The sequence below is a fragment of the Tinamus guttatus genome, unplaced genomic scaffold (assembly GCF_059628265.1).
Source record: "Tinamus guttatus ecotype Peru unplaced genomic scaffold, ASM5962826v1 Tinamus_guttatus_pri_ptg000629l, whole genome shotgun sequence".
Taxonomy (NCBI): Eukaryota; Metazoa; Chordata; class Aves; order Tinamiformes; family Tinamidae; genus Tinamus; species Tinamus guttatus.
In genome coordinates this window covers 1,387,501-1,400,661 of record NW_028289163.1, presented here as the reverse complement: position 1 = coordinate 1,400,661, position 13,161 = coordinate 1,387,501, and the positions used below count along the sequence as shown (strand labels likewise).

The window sequence follows — 13,161 nt, the reverse complement described above, 5'->3', positions numbered from 1 at the left end:
TTCTCTGCACCCAGGGGTGCTGCTGCCCCCCTACATCCCCCTGCTCCAGCCCCGTCTTTCCAGGCATCCTTCCCTATCCAACCCCCCATCCCCTCCTGCCCCTGCTCTCCAAGTGGCGCCCGGTCCTATCTCTCTCAGCCTCCTCATCTCCCTCACTCCCGGTGTCCCCTGTGCTCCCCGCATTCCCCGCTGCTCCCAGTGTCCCCCAGGTCCCGGTGTCCCCTCCATTCCCGTTGCTCCTCGGCCCCTCTCCCGCCTTGTCCCCGTGTCGCAGCCCCCCGCTCCCGCCGTTTCCCGCCCCCGCCGGCTCCGGGCGCGCCCGCGCGGGGCGGGGCCCGCGCTCCTCCTTGCCCTTATATGGTCACGTTGCGGTGCGCGCGTCACGGGGGCGCCGGCGGGACGGGGCGGGGCCGCGGGAGCTACGTCACCCCGGCCCCGCCCCCTGCCACCTCCGGCCCCGCCCTCTGCCACACCCGCCCCGCGTGTCCCCCGCGGAGCCGCGACCAGGGACACCCCAGGGTCCTGTCCCCAGGGGTCCCGTCTGTGTCACCTCGGAGCCCTGTCCCGTGTCACGCAGTGTCTCCCCTGGGGGTCCCATCCCATGTTCCCCTTCCCCCCCGGCTGTCCCCAGAAGTCCTGCTTTGTGTCACCACGTGTCATCCCCACACGTGTTATCTATGGTTCTTCTACCACATGTCACCGTGTCACCCCAGGGGTCTTGTTCCATGTTACTGAGGGGGCTGTCCTGTGTCACCCTCCGTGTGTCCCTCTGGGTCCTCTGTCACCCCTGTGTCACCTAGCCATGTGCTCCAGGGGCCCTGTCACCTCTGTCCTCTCACACAGGGGTCATGCCCTGTGTCACCCTGTGTCATCCCTGGCCATGTCCGCTGGGGTTTCCTTCTGTGCCACCCACAGACTCTCCCTAGGGCCCTGCTCCTGGGTCACCCCTGTGTCACCCCATGGGTCCCACACGGCTCTCCCGCTGCCTCTGTCACCCCAGCCCCACCGTGGGCCCTCCCCCACCACCACCCAAACTTCCTCTTGTCCCCTTCCTCCTCCCCCTTGTCCCCCAGGCCTGTCCCAGCTGTCACCCCACCATTCCCTGCTCCGTGTTCCGGTGCCCGGATCACCCCCGCCAGGCTGGGTCCCCGCAGGAGGACCGGGGACACGGGGGTGGCGCCGCGCGGGCTGGAGGCGGCAGCGGCCCCAGCTCTGTTTGTTGTTTTGACCGCGTTTTCCATGGAGACGACGCTTGTGCAACCACCGCCCTCCCTGCCCCCCGCTGGGGCCACCGCGTCACCCCCTGCCCGGGCCACCGCGTCACCCTCTGGCTGGGCCACCACGTCCCAACTCAGGCTGCGCCCCTGTCCCTTCACCCAGTGGGACCCCCCAGTGGGACCCCTGTGCCCCCTTTGGGGTTCCCAGCTAGTCCCACTGCCACCATGGCCAGGGTATGGTGTCCCCTGCCATGGCTGTTGTGCCTTGTCCCCACCGTCACCACGTGCTGTCCCTGCCAGGCCAGGGTGGTCCTTCCTAGTGCCACCACCCTGTGTCCTAGTGCCAGCTCGGCCGCCCTGTTCCCAACTGCCACCACTAAGGCTTCCCCTTTGCCACCTACCCCTAAAGCCACCGCAGTGACTCTGTCCCCAGCAGCCACCACAGCTCAGTCCTGCCCCCAGCAGCCACCACGGCCACCCCCTCCCCATCGCGGCCACTTTCCCCCCTGCCACACGCCGGACTGTCCCCCCAACCCGAGTGCCACCGGGGTGACTTCATCCCCACCAGGGCCACCCTGTCCCCCGCCACCAGGGTGCCGGGGAAGGGGGACCGGCGGGGGGGGGGGTCCCGGCCGCTCCGCCCGGTGCCCCCCGGGGAGCGGCGCGTTGCGCGGCCCGGGCGGGGCGGCCGGGGGCGCCGCGGGACCCGCCCCGGGAGCGGGCGGCGCCGCCGCGGGCCGCCCCGCGCTGACATCAGCCGTGAAAAGGGCGCGGGCGGCGGCCCCGGCCACTGCCGCAGCGGGAGCGCGGGCAGCGGCGCCGCAGGTAGGGCCGGCGGGGCGGGCGGGGCGGCGGCGGCGGCACCGCGCGCACGTGGCGGCGGCACCGGCACCGGGGGGGACGCGGAGGCGCGAGCGGGACGGGGAGCGTCGGGCCGGAGCCGCCGGTGCCCCCCGCCCTCGCTTCGCCCCCCCCTCGCCATAGCCCCGGGCCGGGGTAACGGGGAACGGGCAGCGCCGCTTGTCCCCGTGTCCCCGCCCCGGGCCGCCCCGGCGCGGCGGGACCCGCGGGCGCGCCCGGGAAGCGGCTCCCGGGCGCGGCTTCCGGCCCCGCGGCGGCGGGCGGGGCCCCCGCGGTCCCCGCGGTGTCGCCGGGGCTGTCGCGACTACCCCCGCGTCCCCCCCGCGCTCCGGGGGTTCCCCCGTAGCCACGTGCTGAGCGCGGGTCCCTCCCCGCTGTCCCCAGAGGGTCCCCAGGGTGGCCTCGAGCCGTGCGGGATGGGCTGCGTCCCCTCCCCGACGCCCCTGCAGGGCCCGTGGGGACGGCGAGGTGGCCTTGTCCCCACCGGGCGTCCCCTGCCCCATGCCCGGGTGTGCCCAGGGTCCAAGTCCCCGCCGGGCTGGGTGCTGTCCCCTCCCTGCCACCTCTAGGGTGTCTGCAGGGTTCCCAGCAGAGCAAGACCAGGCCAGGTTCTGCGTTGTCCCCTCCATGCTGCTCCCAGCGTGTCCATGGGGTCCCCCCGATGGCCATGTGCCATCCGGGCTGGGTGCTGTCCCCTCCCTATTGCTCCCGAGGTGCCTATGGGGTCCCCAGGACGGCCGTGTCCCATCCAGGCCGGGAACGGTCCCCTCCTCGGAGCGGCCGCGTCGCGGCCGGGCCGGCTCCCGCGCTCCCTCCCCGGCGTCTGGGCGAGCCCCAGCTGTGCCGGGAAATCAGCCCTGTCTGCACCAATTTCAGCTCCTCTTTGTTTCCTAATCCGCCTTGGCCCTCGGCCTGGCGCTCCCAGCGCTCCTGGGAAGCGGCTCCCCGCCCCGCCGGAGCGCAGGGTCCCGCCAGGAGCCACCGGCTTGGGAAGCCCCTGGCCCGGGCGCTGCGGCTCCGCGCGGCCGCTCCGGTGGTTCCCGTTTGTTTTTCCTCCTCCTCAATCTTTTTCTTCCCTCCTGTCCCGACGCCGGGGACGAGCGCTGGCCGCTCCGGCACGTCCCCGCCTCCCCCCGAGGTCGGGCCGCGGCCACCAGCTGCTGCTCCTGCGGTGACGTGAGCCCCGCGGTGGCCCCGCTTGGCCGGAGCCCCCCGCGCCTGCCACGTGTCCCCAAGGGGCCACCCGTGTCCCTGCGCTTTGGGGTGACGGATGAAGGCCCCATCTCCTCTGTGCTGTGGCAAGTGCCACAACACTGTCCCCAAGAGGGGCACAGGGTGCCCCACATCATGTAGGGAGTAAATGCGGCCATCCCGGTGCCATTGGAGCCCCCCAGCTTCACTCTCCGTGGGTGGCACCAGGACACGGGCCTCCCGTTGGGCACCTTGTGCCACCTCCGTTCTTCCCAGCACGGAGATGCCGTCGGAGGCAGCAGAGGGGGCAGCCAAGGGGTGATCCCCGGGGGCCGATCCCATCCTGGCACGCGTGGCCGTGTCCGCAGGGAGCTGCTGCCCTGGCTCCGCGCTCGGGGCAGCTCCCGGATCTGGCGGCCGGCCCGGCCGCAAACAGCCCCGGGCCGGGCGCGCGGGCCAAGGCGGCGCCCGCAGGTGCGGCCCGGCCGTGCCGGGCACCGCGGGGCCCCCGGGGCCACCCGAGCCCCACGGCGGCCGTCCCGGCCCCAGGCGCTGGCAGGGGGCCGAGGCGCCGGCTCCCCGCGGCGCAGGAAGCTCCTTCCGCGCGGGCACGGCCGATAAGGCCCCGCCGGGGGGCAGGACGCGGCCCGCGGCGGCCGCTCCGTTTCGCATGGGTGTCCTTGCGCGTCCCCTCCCCGCCGCGCCGGGTCCTTCTCGCTTGTTGTGCGACGCGGCTCCTCGTTTGCAGACGCCAGCGCCATGGCGAACCGGGGACCCTCGTACGGGCTGAGCCGCGAGGTGCAGCAGAAGATCGACCGCCAGTACGACCCGGAGCTGGAGCAAGTGCTGGTGCAGTGGATCGTGGCGCAGTGCGGCGGCGACGTCTCCCGGCCCGAGCCCGGCAAGGACAACTTCCAGCAGTGGCTCAAGGATGGCACCGTGAGTAGGGCCGGGGACGCGGCGGGGACGTGGAGGGGGACGAGCTGACGCCTGCGTCCCCTCCGAACCAGGTGCTCTGCCGCCTCATCAACAGCCTCCACCCGCGGGGCCAAGGCCCCGTGGCCAAGATCCAGGCGTCCAGCATGGCCTTCAAGCAGATGGAGCAGATCTCGCAGTTCCTGCAGGCTGCCGAGCGCTACGGCATCGCCGCCACCGACATCTTCCAGACCGTGGACCTCTGGGAGGGTGAGTGTCGCGGTGACAACGGGGGGACGGTGGCGGCGGCGGCCCCGCTGACCCGCGCGGCGCCTTGCAGGGAAGAACATGGCCTGCGTGCAGCGCACCCTCATGAACCTGGGCAGCCTGGCGGTCACCAAGGGCGAGGGGCTCTTCGTGGGAGACCCCAACTGGTTCCCCAAGTAGGTGGCACCGCCGGGGACGCGCGGCGGGGCGGGGGACGCCGCGCGCGCGGGCGGCCGCGGGGCTGAGCGGCCTCCGTCCCGCAGGAAGTCGCAGGAGAACCGGCGCGTCTTCTCCGAGGACAAGCTCAAGGAGGGACAGAGCGTCATCGGGCTGCAGATGGGCACCAACCGGGGGGCGTCGCAGGCGGGCATGACGGGCTACGGGATGCCCCGGCAGATCCTGTGAGCGCCCCGCGCCGCCGCCGCCGCCGCTGCCTTCGTCCTCATCCTCCTCCTCCTCCTCCTCGCCGCCACGGACCAAACGCCTCTGGGACCAAAGTCTTGGTTTTCTATTTTTTGCCTCTTTTTTATAGTCGCCTCCGGGGTTTTTTTAACGGTGGCCGTGCCCCCGGCCCGCGCGCAGGCCCCCGTGTCCCCCCCCGCCGTGTCCCCCGCGCCGGAGCTGAGCTGTCACCTCGCCGGGCCCGCGGCCACCGCAATAAAGCGCCCGCCGTTGCCTCTGGAGCCGTGTGGTGGCATCTGGGGGGGTTGCGGTGACACCAGGGGCAGGGTGACAGGCTGGGAGGGCAGGACACGGTGACGGGACAGGCATGGCTGGGCACAGGGCATCAGGGTGGCACAAGGGGACAGGGTGGGGGGTGTGCACATGCGAGCAGGTGACAGCGGTGGACACAGGCAAGGGCAGGGCCACCGGGCTGGGCACAGAGGGGCAGGGTGACGTGGCTGCGCCTGGACAAGGTGACATGGCTGGACATGGGGAGGGTGACAGGGCCGGGCACACAGGAGCAGGGTGACACCGCTGGGGAGGGTGGCAGCTAGGGTGACATAGATGGTGCACAGCTGTGGGCAGGGTGACACAGCTACATAGGGACAAGGTGGCATGGCTGGGCACACATGGGCATGGTGACACTGAGTGTCAAATATAGGCAGAGTGACACAGCTGAACATGGAGAGGGTGACAGGCGGTACAGATGTGGGCAGGGTGACATGGCTAGACATGGATAAGGTGACATGGCTGGGCATGGAGAGGGTGACACGGCTGCTGCACAGGGACAAAGTGGCATGGCTGGGCACACACGGGCATGGTGACACTGAGGGTGTACAAGTGTGGGCAGGGTGACACGGCTGGATGTGGACAAGGCGACACGGCCACACATGGATGAGGTGACACAGCCGCTCATAGGGAGGGTGGACAGATGTGCGCAGGGTGACATGGAGGGTGACATGGCTACACATGGACGACGTGACACGCGCATGGGGAGGGTGTCACCGTGCACAGCTGCGCGCAGGTGCCACAGCTGAGCACGTGAGGGCAGGGGACACGCGTGGGGGCCGAGGGGGGGGGCGGTGCCACCCCCGCCCCGTTGGGGACACGCGGGGACAGGGCGGGCCCCGCCGCCGCGAGCGCGCGCACGCGGGTGCCACCGCGCATGCGCGCGCCGCCGAGCGCCCCCTCCCGGCGCGGCGGTTGCCATGGGCAGCGGGGGGGGGGGGGGCGTCGCCATGGCGACGCGCGGCGGCGCGGGCGGCGGGATGGTGAGCGCGGCCCGCGCGTGTCCCCGCGGGGTCACCCGGTGTCCCCTGTCCCCCCGGTGTCCCCTGTCCCCCCGGTGTCACCCCGTCCCCGCGGTGTCCCCTGTCCCCCCGGTGTCCCCCGTCCCCGCGGTGTCCCCCGTCCCCGCGCTCACCGCGTGTCCCCGCAGCCCCGCGCCGCCGCTTCCAGCCGCCGCCATGGCCGCGCCCGCAGCACCGAGGCGCCGCTCACGGAGACCCCGGTAAGGGAGCCCCCCGCGGGCCGGGGTTGTGTCCCGGCACACGCGGCCGGGGGAGCCCGGGGAGGGGGTAAAACCCAGCGGGTCCCCGGCGTGCGGCTCCTTCCCAGAAGGTCATTCCTTAATGACGGAGCCCGTTAAGGCGCCCGTTAGGCCGTTGCCTCTGGACGTGGAAGGTGCCAAGTGTTCCCGAGCGGCCCGGAGGCTCGGGATTTCTCCGGAGCGCGGCGGAGGATCCCTGGCCGCCTGCCCCGGCTGCCGGCTAGCAGATAAACAGGGAGCAGCGGCTCCTTCCTCCCGGCTCCCGTCGGAAAACGCTCCTTTCCTCCCCCCTTGCACCTTCGCTCTCCCCTCGCCGCTGCGAGGGATGGGGCCCCCAGGCTGCAAAACGACCTTTTCCTTCTCGCCAAAGCGACCGGAGCCTCCGAATGCCGGAGAATTGGGCCGTTTGAGGCAACCTCCCCCCTTTTCTTTCCCCCAGCTCCTTTATTGACTCTCCTAGACGCTTCCCCGCTTGGCAGGTTGGATTTGTGGCGGCCTTGATCCCTCCCCACCCTCCTTGTGTTTGCTTTGCGTTGGTCTTTGACACGGGCCGCACTTCGAGTGACACAAACTTGCCTCTTTTTGGAGGCTTTGCCTCTATTTATGGTGTCCCCCCTTGGCCGGGGGACAAATATTCTGTCCCCAATAGGCTCCATGGGAGCCCCGAGCAGCTCCCTGCAGCTTGGGAAGGGCCCGGAGCGCCCAGGGCCCTGATTTCTCCCAGTGGGTGTGTGTTTGTGGCTGGAACTCGCTGCCGTGCGGTCTTATCGCTTAAAACAAATCTCTCTTTCAAAAAAAACCCCAATATAATAATAATGCGGCTTGCCAAAACCTATGTGGCTTTTCTGAGTAATCAGAGGAGAGGAAGAAAATGCGTTAAAAAACTAGCTCCACTGGAGAATGGGAACTTGGAATGATGTGGGATCCTGGATTCGAGCACCCTGAAACAGCCAAAGGTCCCCAAGGCAGGTTAATAATCTATTTATTCCAGAGGCCTTCGAGGTGGCTCCGTGAAATGTTGCAATATCCGTGAGTGCTAATTGGGTTCCTGGAGGTGTGTGATTGCACAGGCTGATCCGCAGCCGCTCCGAGGAGCGCGCCGGGCTTCGAGGAAAGCAGAAAGGCTCCCGTGCAGCGGATAAGGCCGTTATCTCTGTTTGTAAGGGTGTTTCGGCGTTAAACCCTTTAATTCAACATTTCACACCTGGGGCCGCCGATAGCTCCGGAGCTGAGAAGTGAAATGGATAAAAGGCAGCACCGAAGCTCCCGGAGATCCCAAATTCCAGCGCCAAACTTGGTGCCTGCTGCATGAGCCCGTTCTCTTCCCTATACGTGGAGTATCCCTGCGAGCCAGGAGGCTTCCCCATATTCCGCACGTGCCAAGGAGCGGATCCTGGGAAGCTCTTCCCTCCAGCTAGGCCACGGAGAGGGAGCAGAGCATCCCAGTGGCCCCATATCCACGACCCGGCGAAGGGCTGCGGAAGCGGCTGCCTTGGGGATTTGCAGCTTCCCACCCGGCTCCGGCAGGAGCTGGGCATGGAGAAGGGGCTGCTCCGCCGTGTGGCCCTTGGGGACAGGGTGACACTTCACTAGGTGGCAGTGTCGGCTCGAGCGAAGGGACCCGGAGCGACTGCAGGGCAGGGAGTACTGGGAGAGCTGGTTTCTGCTCAGGACCCAGCTGGTTTATGGTCCCCAACAGTTGAATCTCGAGGAGTTCCCTGCTTCCCTCTTGCCAGGAATCCTCCACGAGGTGGGTTCAGCCTCCCTTTATTTCTACCATTTTTTCCCTGCTCCTAGCAGGGCCCGTGGTGTTTTCCCTGCTCCGGCAGGACCCTGGTACCATTCCTCAAAACCCAGGAGAGGGCCGAGGCTGCCGCTGTCCCCGGCTCCAGTCAGCCGAGCCGGTGCTGCTGGATTTGCTGGGAATGCCTGAAAATGGAGGCGACCGGAATCCGCATCCCTGTCGTATCTCATGTGTCCGCTGTGCCTCCGTGGCCAGCAGTGAACGGGAAGGGAGCTGGGGATGGCACGAGGGTGGCAGGGAGCAAATGTCCCCCCTTTCCTTGCAGAAGCCGCAGCCGTCGCGCTCCGACAGCCCCATCGTGATCCTGCGGGATGCGCGCAGCGCCCGGAAAGCGGCGTCCGCCGGCGGCCGCAAGCCGGCCACCATCCGCCTTGTCACCAAGGACCTCATCCGTGACCTCGTGTAAGTCCACGGGGGAACTTTTGGGAAGCCGGGAGGGGACACGTGTGTCTGTCACAGCAGCGTCCCTGTGGGCTGAGCCTGTTTGCAAGGGGAGCGAGGAGCAGCGAGGATGTGACCTCTGCAAGGCTGTGAGAAGCACCGTGGAGCTGTAAAGCCCTCCCAGCAGCCAGGAAAGCTCCTTTGGGAGCAAATATCCCCCCAAAAGAGGGAAACGCCCGCGAATCCAACGGCTCCTCCGCTGCCCCCGTGCTGGAAAGCGCCGTGGGGCACTGGGGTCCGCTGGCCACGCGCATTTGGGAGCTCCGTGTTTCTCCACAGGGATGTTTATAAGCAGGGCTGAACTGCATGAACCCTGCGCCTAATTACTGCACCTCGTTAAGAAGCCTGCAGCACATGCACAAGAATAAGGCCATTATCCTGGCAAGATCCAGTTTAGCCTAATTTGAACCTCCCTGCGTTTTCTTTGTAGTTATAGTGCAGGGTTTGTCTTCGCTTCCTGTTTGGAGCTGTAACATGAGGCTCTTGAAATGGGAAAACAAACACGGGATCTGCGCCGGGGATGGCTTCATGTGTTCCCTTTTCCTTCTTAATGGAGAGGGAAATGATAGAGTCACTGATCCAGGTTTCCAAGACTTAGTTTTAAGCCCAAATCCTTCTTTGGCCGTGTCGATGCAGCCGAGGGCCAATTTCCAGATATGCTGCCCAGCCAAAGCTGAAGCTAATGGAAACTGTTTGTGCTGCTTAAATTCCTGAAAATCAAGCCCTAGACATCTCGAGCTGGTCACCCAAACACTGAGACAACTAAAATAGTGGCCACTGTGTCATTACATTTATGACTGCCGTTGTTACCATTAGCCATTCTTTAAAGCGTCCTGGAATCCGATGCCGTGATGCAGCCGCTCGGATGATCATTATGCAGGTATCTGTTCATATTCATATGGGTGGATGAAAGGTGACACATAATAATAATGACTAAATTCTTAGTCCTGAGCATCTTCAAAGTGCTCGATGCGTTTTGTTAATATACGCTCCGGCACCACACGCGTCACCATGGTACCTGAGTAATACAAAGAGTAATTAGCTCCCTGCAGCTCCCGTGGAAAACAGCCCCGTGTTATTATCCACATTTTTACAAGTGGGGAAATGGGGGCACCAAAAGCTTCCGTGATGTCCTGTAAGCCGCAGCGCGAGGCACGTGGAGAGGTTGTGGTTTTGCAGCGCGTTCCGCTCAACCTGCAGCGTCCCCTGCAAAAACACAGGCCAGGAAGAAGGTGCTGCACATTTGGGCAGTGCTTCCTCACGGGAATCCAGGGATCTGGGATGGATTCCTAGGACAGCGGAGTGAAGCTGCAAATCTGGAGCCTGAGCGGGCTGCGTGGTATAAAACAGACCAAAAAGACGCCTTTTCCTTCCCAAAATCCAGCTGGATGGAACAGAGGTTTCAGGCTGAGAGGGGACATAAAGGGACAGGATGGATAAGTCTGTGGTTTCCCTCATTGTGGGTCAGGAGATGCCCATGGGACCACTGACAGTCTGTGTGTCCCACTGGGAAAGAGACCAGGGCCATGGTGACACTTGCCCTAAATGAAAGCCGGGAAGGGCCGAGATGTTTCCAGCATCTTTCATCAGGGTCCGTGCGGAACGTTTCCGCAGGAGCTTCCCGCTGCCCTGGCCTCCCCGCATCCCCGTGTGGCTTTCACTGCACTTTCTGTTTCTCCCTTCTCCCAGAACGGGATGATCGTGTCCCATTCCCCGTGCCGGGACTGCCGGCAGCTCCCCCACTTCCTGCATTGCTCCCCAATGACTCCGGCTCGCGCGGTCGCTCCCGGAACCCCTGGATTTCTGGCAGCTCTGGCTGCCAGGCAGGGACATCAGTGGGGCAGGGGTTGGAGGAGCCTCGGTGCCACTAACTGCCCTTCCTCCGTGCCACCAGCGTCCCCGTGGAGAACCCGGCAGCGTCCCTTGTGATCAGCCTGGAGGATTTCCAGCGCATTAAAGAGGCATCCCGAGTCCTGAGCAAGGAGGAGCGCGAGGCCCGGCTGGCGGCCCTCAAAGCGGAGAAGAACGCCCTTCTAGTAGGCACTTGCTCTGCAGGCTCCTCTTTAGCTGCTTGTAGACACTGGATGCTGGTGGAAGTGGATGCAACCAGGTAGAGCCGACCTGGTGGGGCGAGCGCCCCGGCCGGGGCTGTCCTTGGAGCTCTGCTCGAGGACAGGGACATTGCCCCGTGGTGGTGGCTACCAGAGGTCACCACGCAGGGGAGGTTGCCCGTGTGGAAACCTCGGGTCTCCTTGGGGCCTCTATCCCACCAAGGTTGTGCTGGGATCCATGGGTTTCCTTGGAGGGACCATCCAACACATCCATGGGTTTGCTTGGAGGGACCATCCAATGCATCCATGGGTTTGCTTGGAGGGACCATCCAACGCATCCATGGGTTTCCTTGGAGGGACCATCCAGCACATCCATGGATTTCCTTGGAGGGACCATCCAACACATCCATGGGTTTGCTTGGAGGGACCATCCAACGCATCCATGGGTTTCCTTGGAGGGACCATCCAGCACATCCATGGGTTTGCTTGGAGGGACCATCCAATGCATCCATGGCTTTGCTTGGAGGGACCATCCAACGCATCCATGGGTTTGCTTGGAGGGACCATCCAACACATCCAAGCTGTCTGGGACGAAGCCTCTGAGTGCATTTCTGCCACCTTGGAAGCGCGCCAAGGCCTCTTGATGCTCTTGCTTTGGAGTGAGGCATCTCCCTAAGCACGTGGGAAGGGGCCGCCCGGTCCTCGTGGCCCAGCTGGAAGAGCCCGCCGGGCTCCCAGGCTCCGTGTGTGCCGCACGGCGCGGTGGGGAGCAAGGAGCTGCCTCGGCACGAGCCAGGGTCACCCTTGCAGCGCCGTGCCTGCCCTGGGAGGCCTTTTTGACTCTCAGCAGCCTTACCCGTGTCCCCAGGAAGCGGCGAGCGAGCGCAAGAACGCCATGAAGCAGAGGGCCATCCTGCAGCAGAGGAAGGACCAGCTCAACGACCTGGAGGAGGAAGCCCGCGAGCGGGCCCAGCACCTGCTGCAGCGGGCGACCAGGATGCGCCTGGAGCAGGAGGATGAGATCAAGGAGTTCAGCGAGGTAGGGCCGGGGCTTTGCCGCTCCGCTCGGGTCACCCGGCATCGCGGCAGCTCCTGTCCTGCTGCCACCCGGGTGCTCCTTGGCTAGCACACGTCAATGCCCGCCGGCTCCCCAGCGTGCGGGCAGCCCTGGCACTGTTTAGACCTGAGTTATCTACTAGAAGAGGCTGTCGAGGGCCCCCTGTATGTGCAGGACGGCTTCATAGAATCATGGAATGCTCAAGGTTGGAAGGGAGCTCTAGGGATCACCCAGTCCAGCCCCCTGCACACGCAGGGTCACCTAGAGCACGTGGCACAGGGCTGCGGCCAAGCGGGTTTGAAGATCTCCAGAGAAGGAGACTCCACAACCTCTCTGGGCAGCCTGTTCCAGGGCTCCATCACCCCACCTTCATGGGGACGAGTAGCACCCAAATCTGCACTCCCTTCTTCAGGCCTTTTACACCTGGGGAACCAGTGCACGGAGATTAAGGGGTTCCCTCAAGACTCTCAACCACCTCACGGCACAGCTAGGACCTGCTCTGCCTGTCACTGCCCTTGGCCTTTCTCTCCTTCCCTTTTCCTCCTGCTCGTCGTCTCTATGTCTGTCCCTGTTGCCGTTTCCGAGACCAGAGAGACCCGCTGTCCCCACAGCTGATCCTCAAAGCCAAGTGCCACATGATCCGTGACACCCAGATCTTGGAGAAGCAGCTGATCACAAAGGAGCTGGAGGAGGAGGAGAAACGCCTGGCCCGCATGATGGAGGTGGAAAGACGCAAGGCCAACGAGAGGCAGGAGGAACTGGAGCACAAAAGGAAGCAGCAGCTGATCAGGTTGGTGGGAAGGTTCTTCTTTCCAAGGGGATTTGGGAGGAAGGATGCCGGCTTCGTGCCACGTCTCCCACAGTGATGGGAGCTGGAGCAGGGAGCGCCGGGCTGTGGGGGGACACTTGTAGCAGGCACTTCCCCGACGTCTGCACTCACATTTCTGATTTTGTCACTGGGGCTGAGCCAGAGAGAGCCCCTTTTTGCCTCTTCTTTCCAGAGGGAGGCAGGAGCTTGTGAAGCAGATTGAGAAGAACGCAGAGGAGAGGACTATGAGAGCCGAGCAGCGGGACCAGGAGGCTCAGGAGATGCTGGAGTGCTTGAAAAAGATGCAGATGGAAGACCAGAAGGTGTGACAGGCGCAAACCAGGGAGTAAAGGGGGCTGGAGTTAGATTTTCAGCTCATTGGGAGGGTGTCCCAGTGCTGGGTGAGTTAGATTCAGTGTGGGGAGACAACGGCCAGGAGAATTAAGGCTCTGGTCTCTTCCAGAGAAGCCGTGAGAGGCATCCTTGGAAAGTGAACGTGAACCCTTCAGCCCTCGGTCAACCCGAGTGTTGGTGCTGAGCCAAGGGAGTGCTCTGC

At 65.2% G+C, this 13,161-nt stretch overlaps 2 protein-coding genes across 2 annotated transcripts in view; both read left to right on the top strand.

The window, feature by feature from the left end:
- The first annotated feature begins 1,957 nt into the window (after positions 1-1,957).
- On the top strand, positions 1,958-4,993 carry LOC148592270 (transgelin-2-like). Its single transcript, XM_088535405.1, has 5 exons — positions 1,958-2,042; positions 4,018-4,208; positions 4,280-4,454; positions 4,525-4,627; positions 4,715-4,993. Exons 2-5 carry the CDS (start codon positions 4,029-4,031, stop codon positions 4,854-4,856), a joined length of 600 nt encoding a protein of 199 aa, XP_088391531.1. The 5' UTR covers positions 1,958-2,042; positions 4,018-4,028; the 3' UTR covers positions 4,857-4,993.
- A 3,499-nt stretch (positions 4,994-8,492) lies between these two features.
- Positions 8,493-13,161, top strand: part of CFAP45 (cilia and flagella associated protein 45) — an 8,219-nt gene continuing 3,550 nt past the window's right edge. The window contains exons 1-5 of the mRNA XM_088535489.1: positions 8,493-8,650; positions 10,584-10,725; positions 11,609-11,779; positions 12,409-12,587; positions 12,799-12,928. Coding sequence (XP_088391615.1) covers positions 8,493-8,650; positions 10,584-10,725; positions 11,609-11,779; positions 12,409-12,587; positions 12,799-12,928 — 780 coding nt within the window. The remainder of the gene's footprint in view (positions 8,651-10,583; positions 10,726-11,608; positions 11,780-12,408; positions 12,588-12,798; positions 12,929-13,161) is intronic.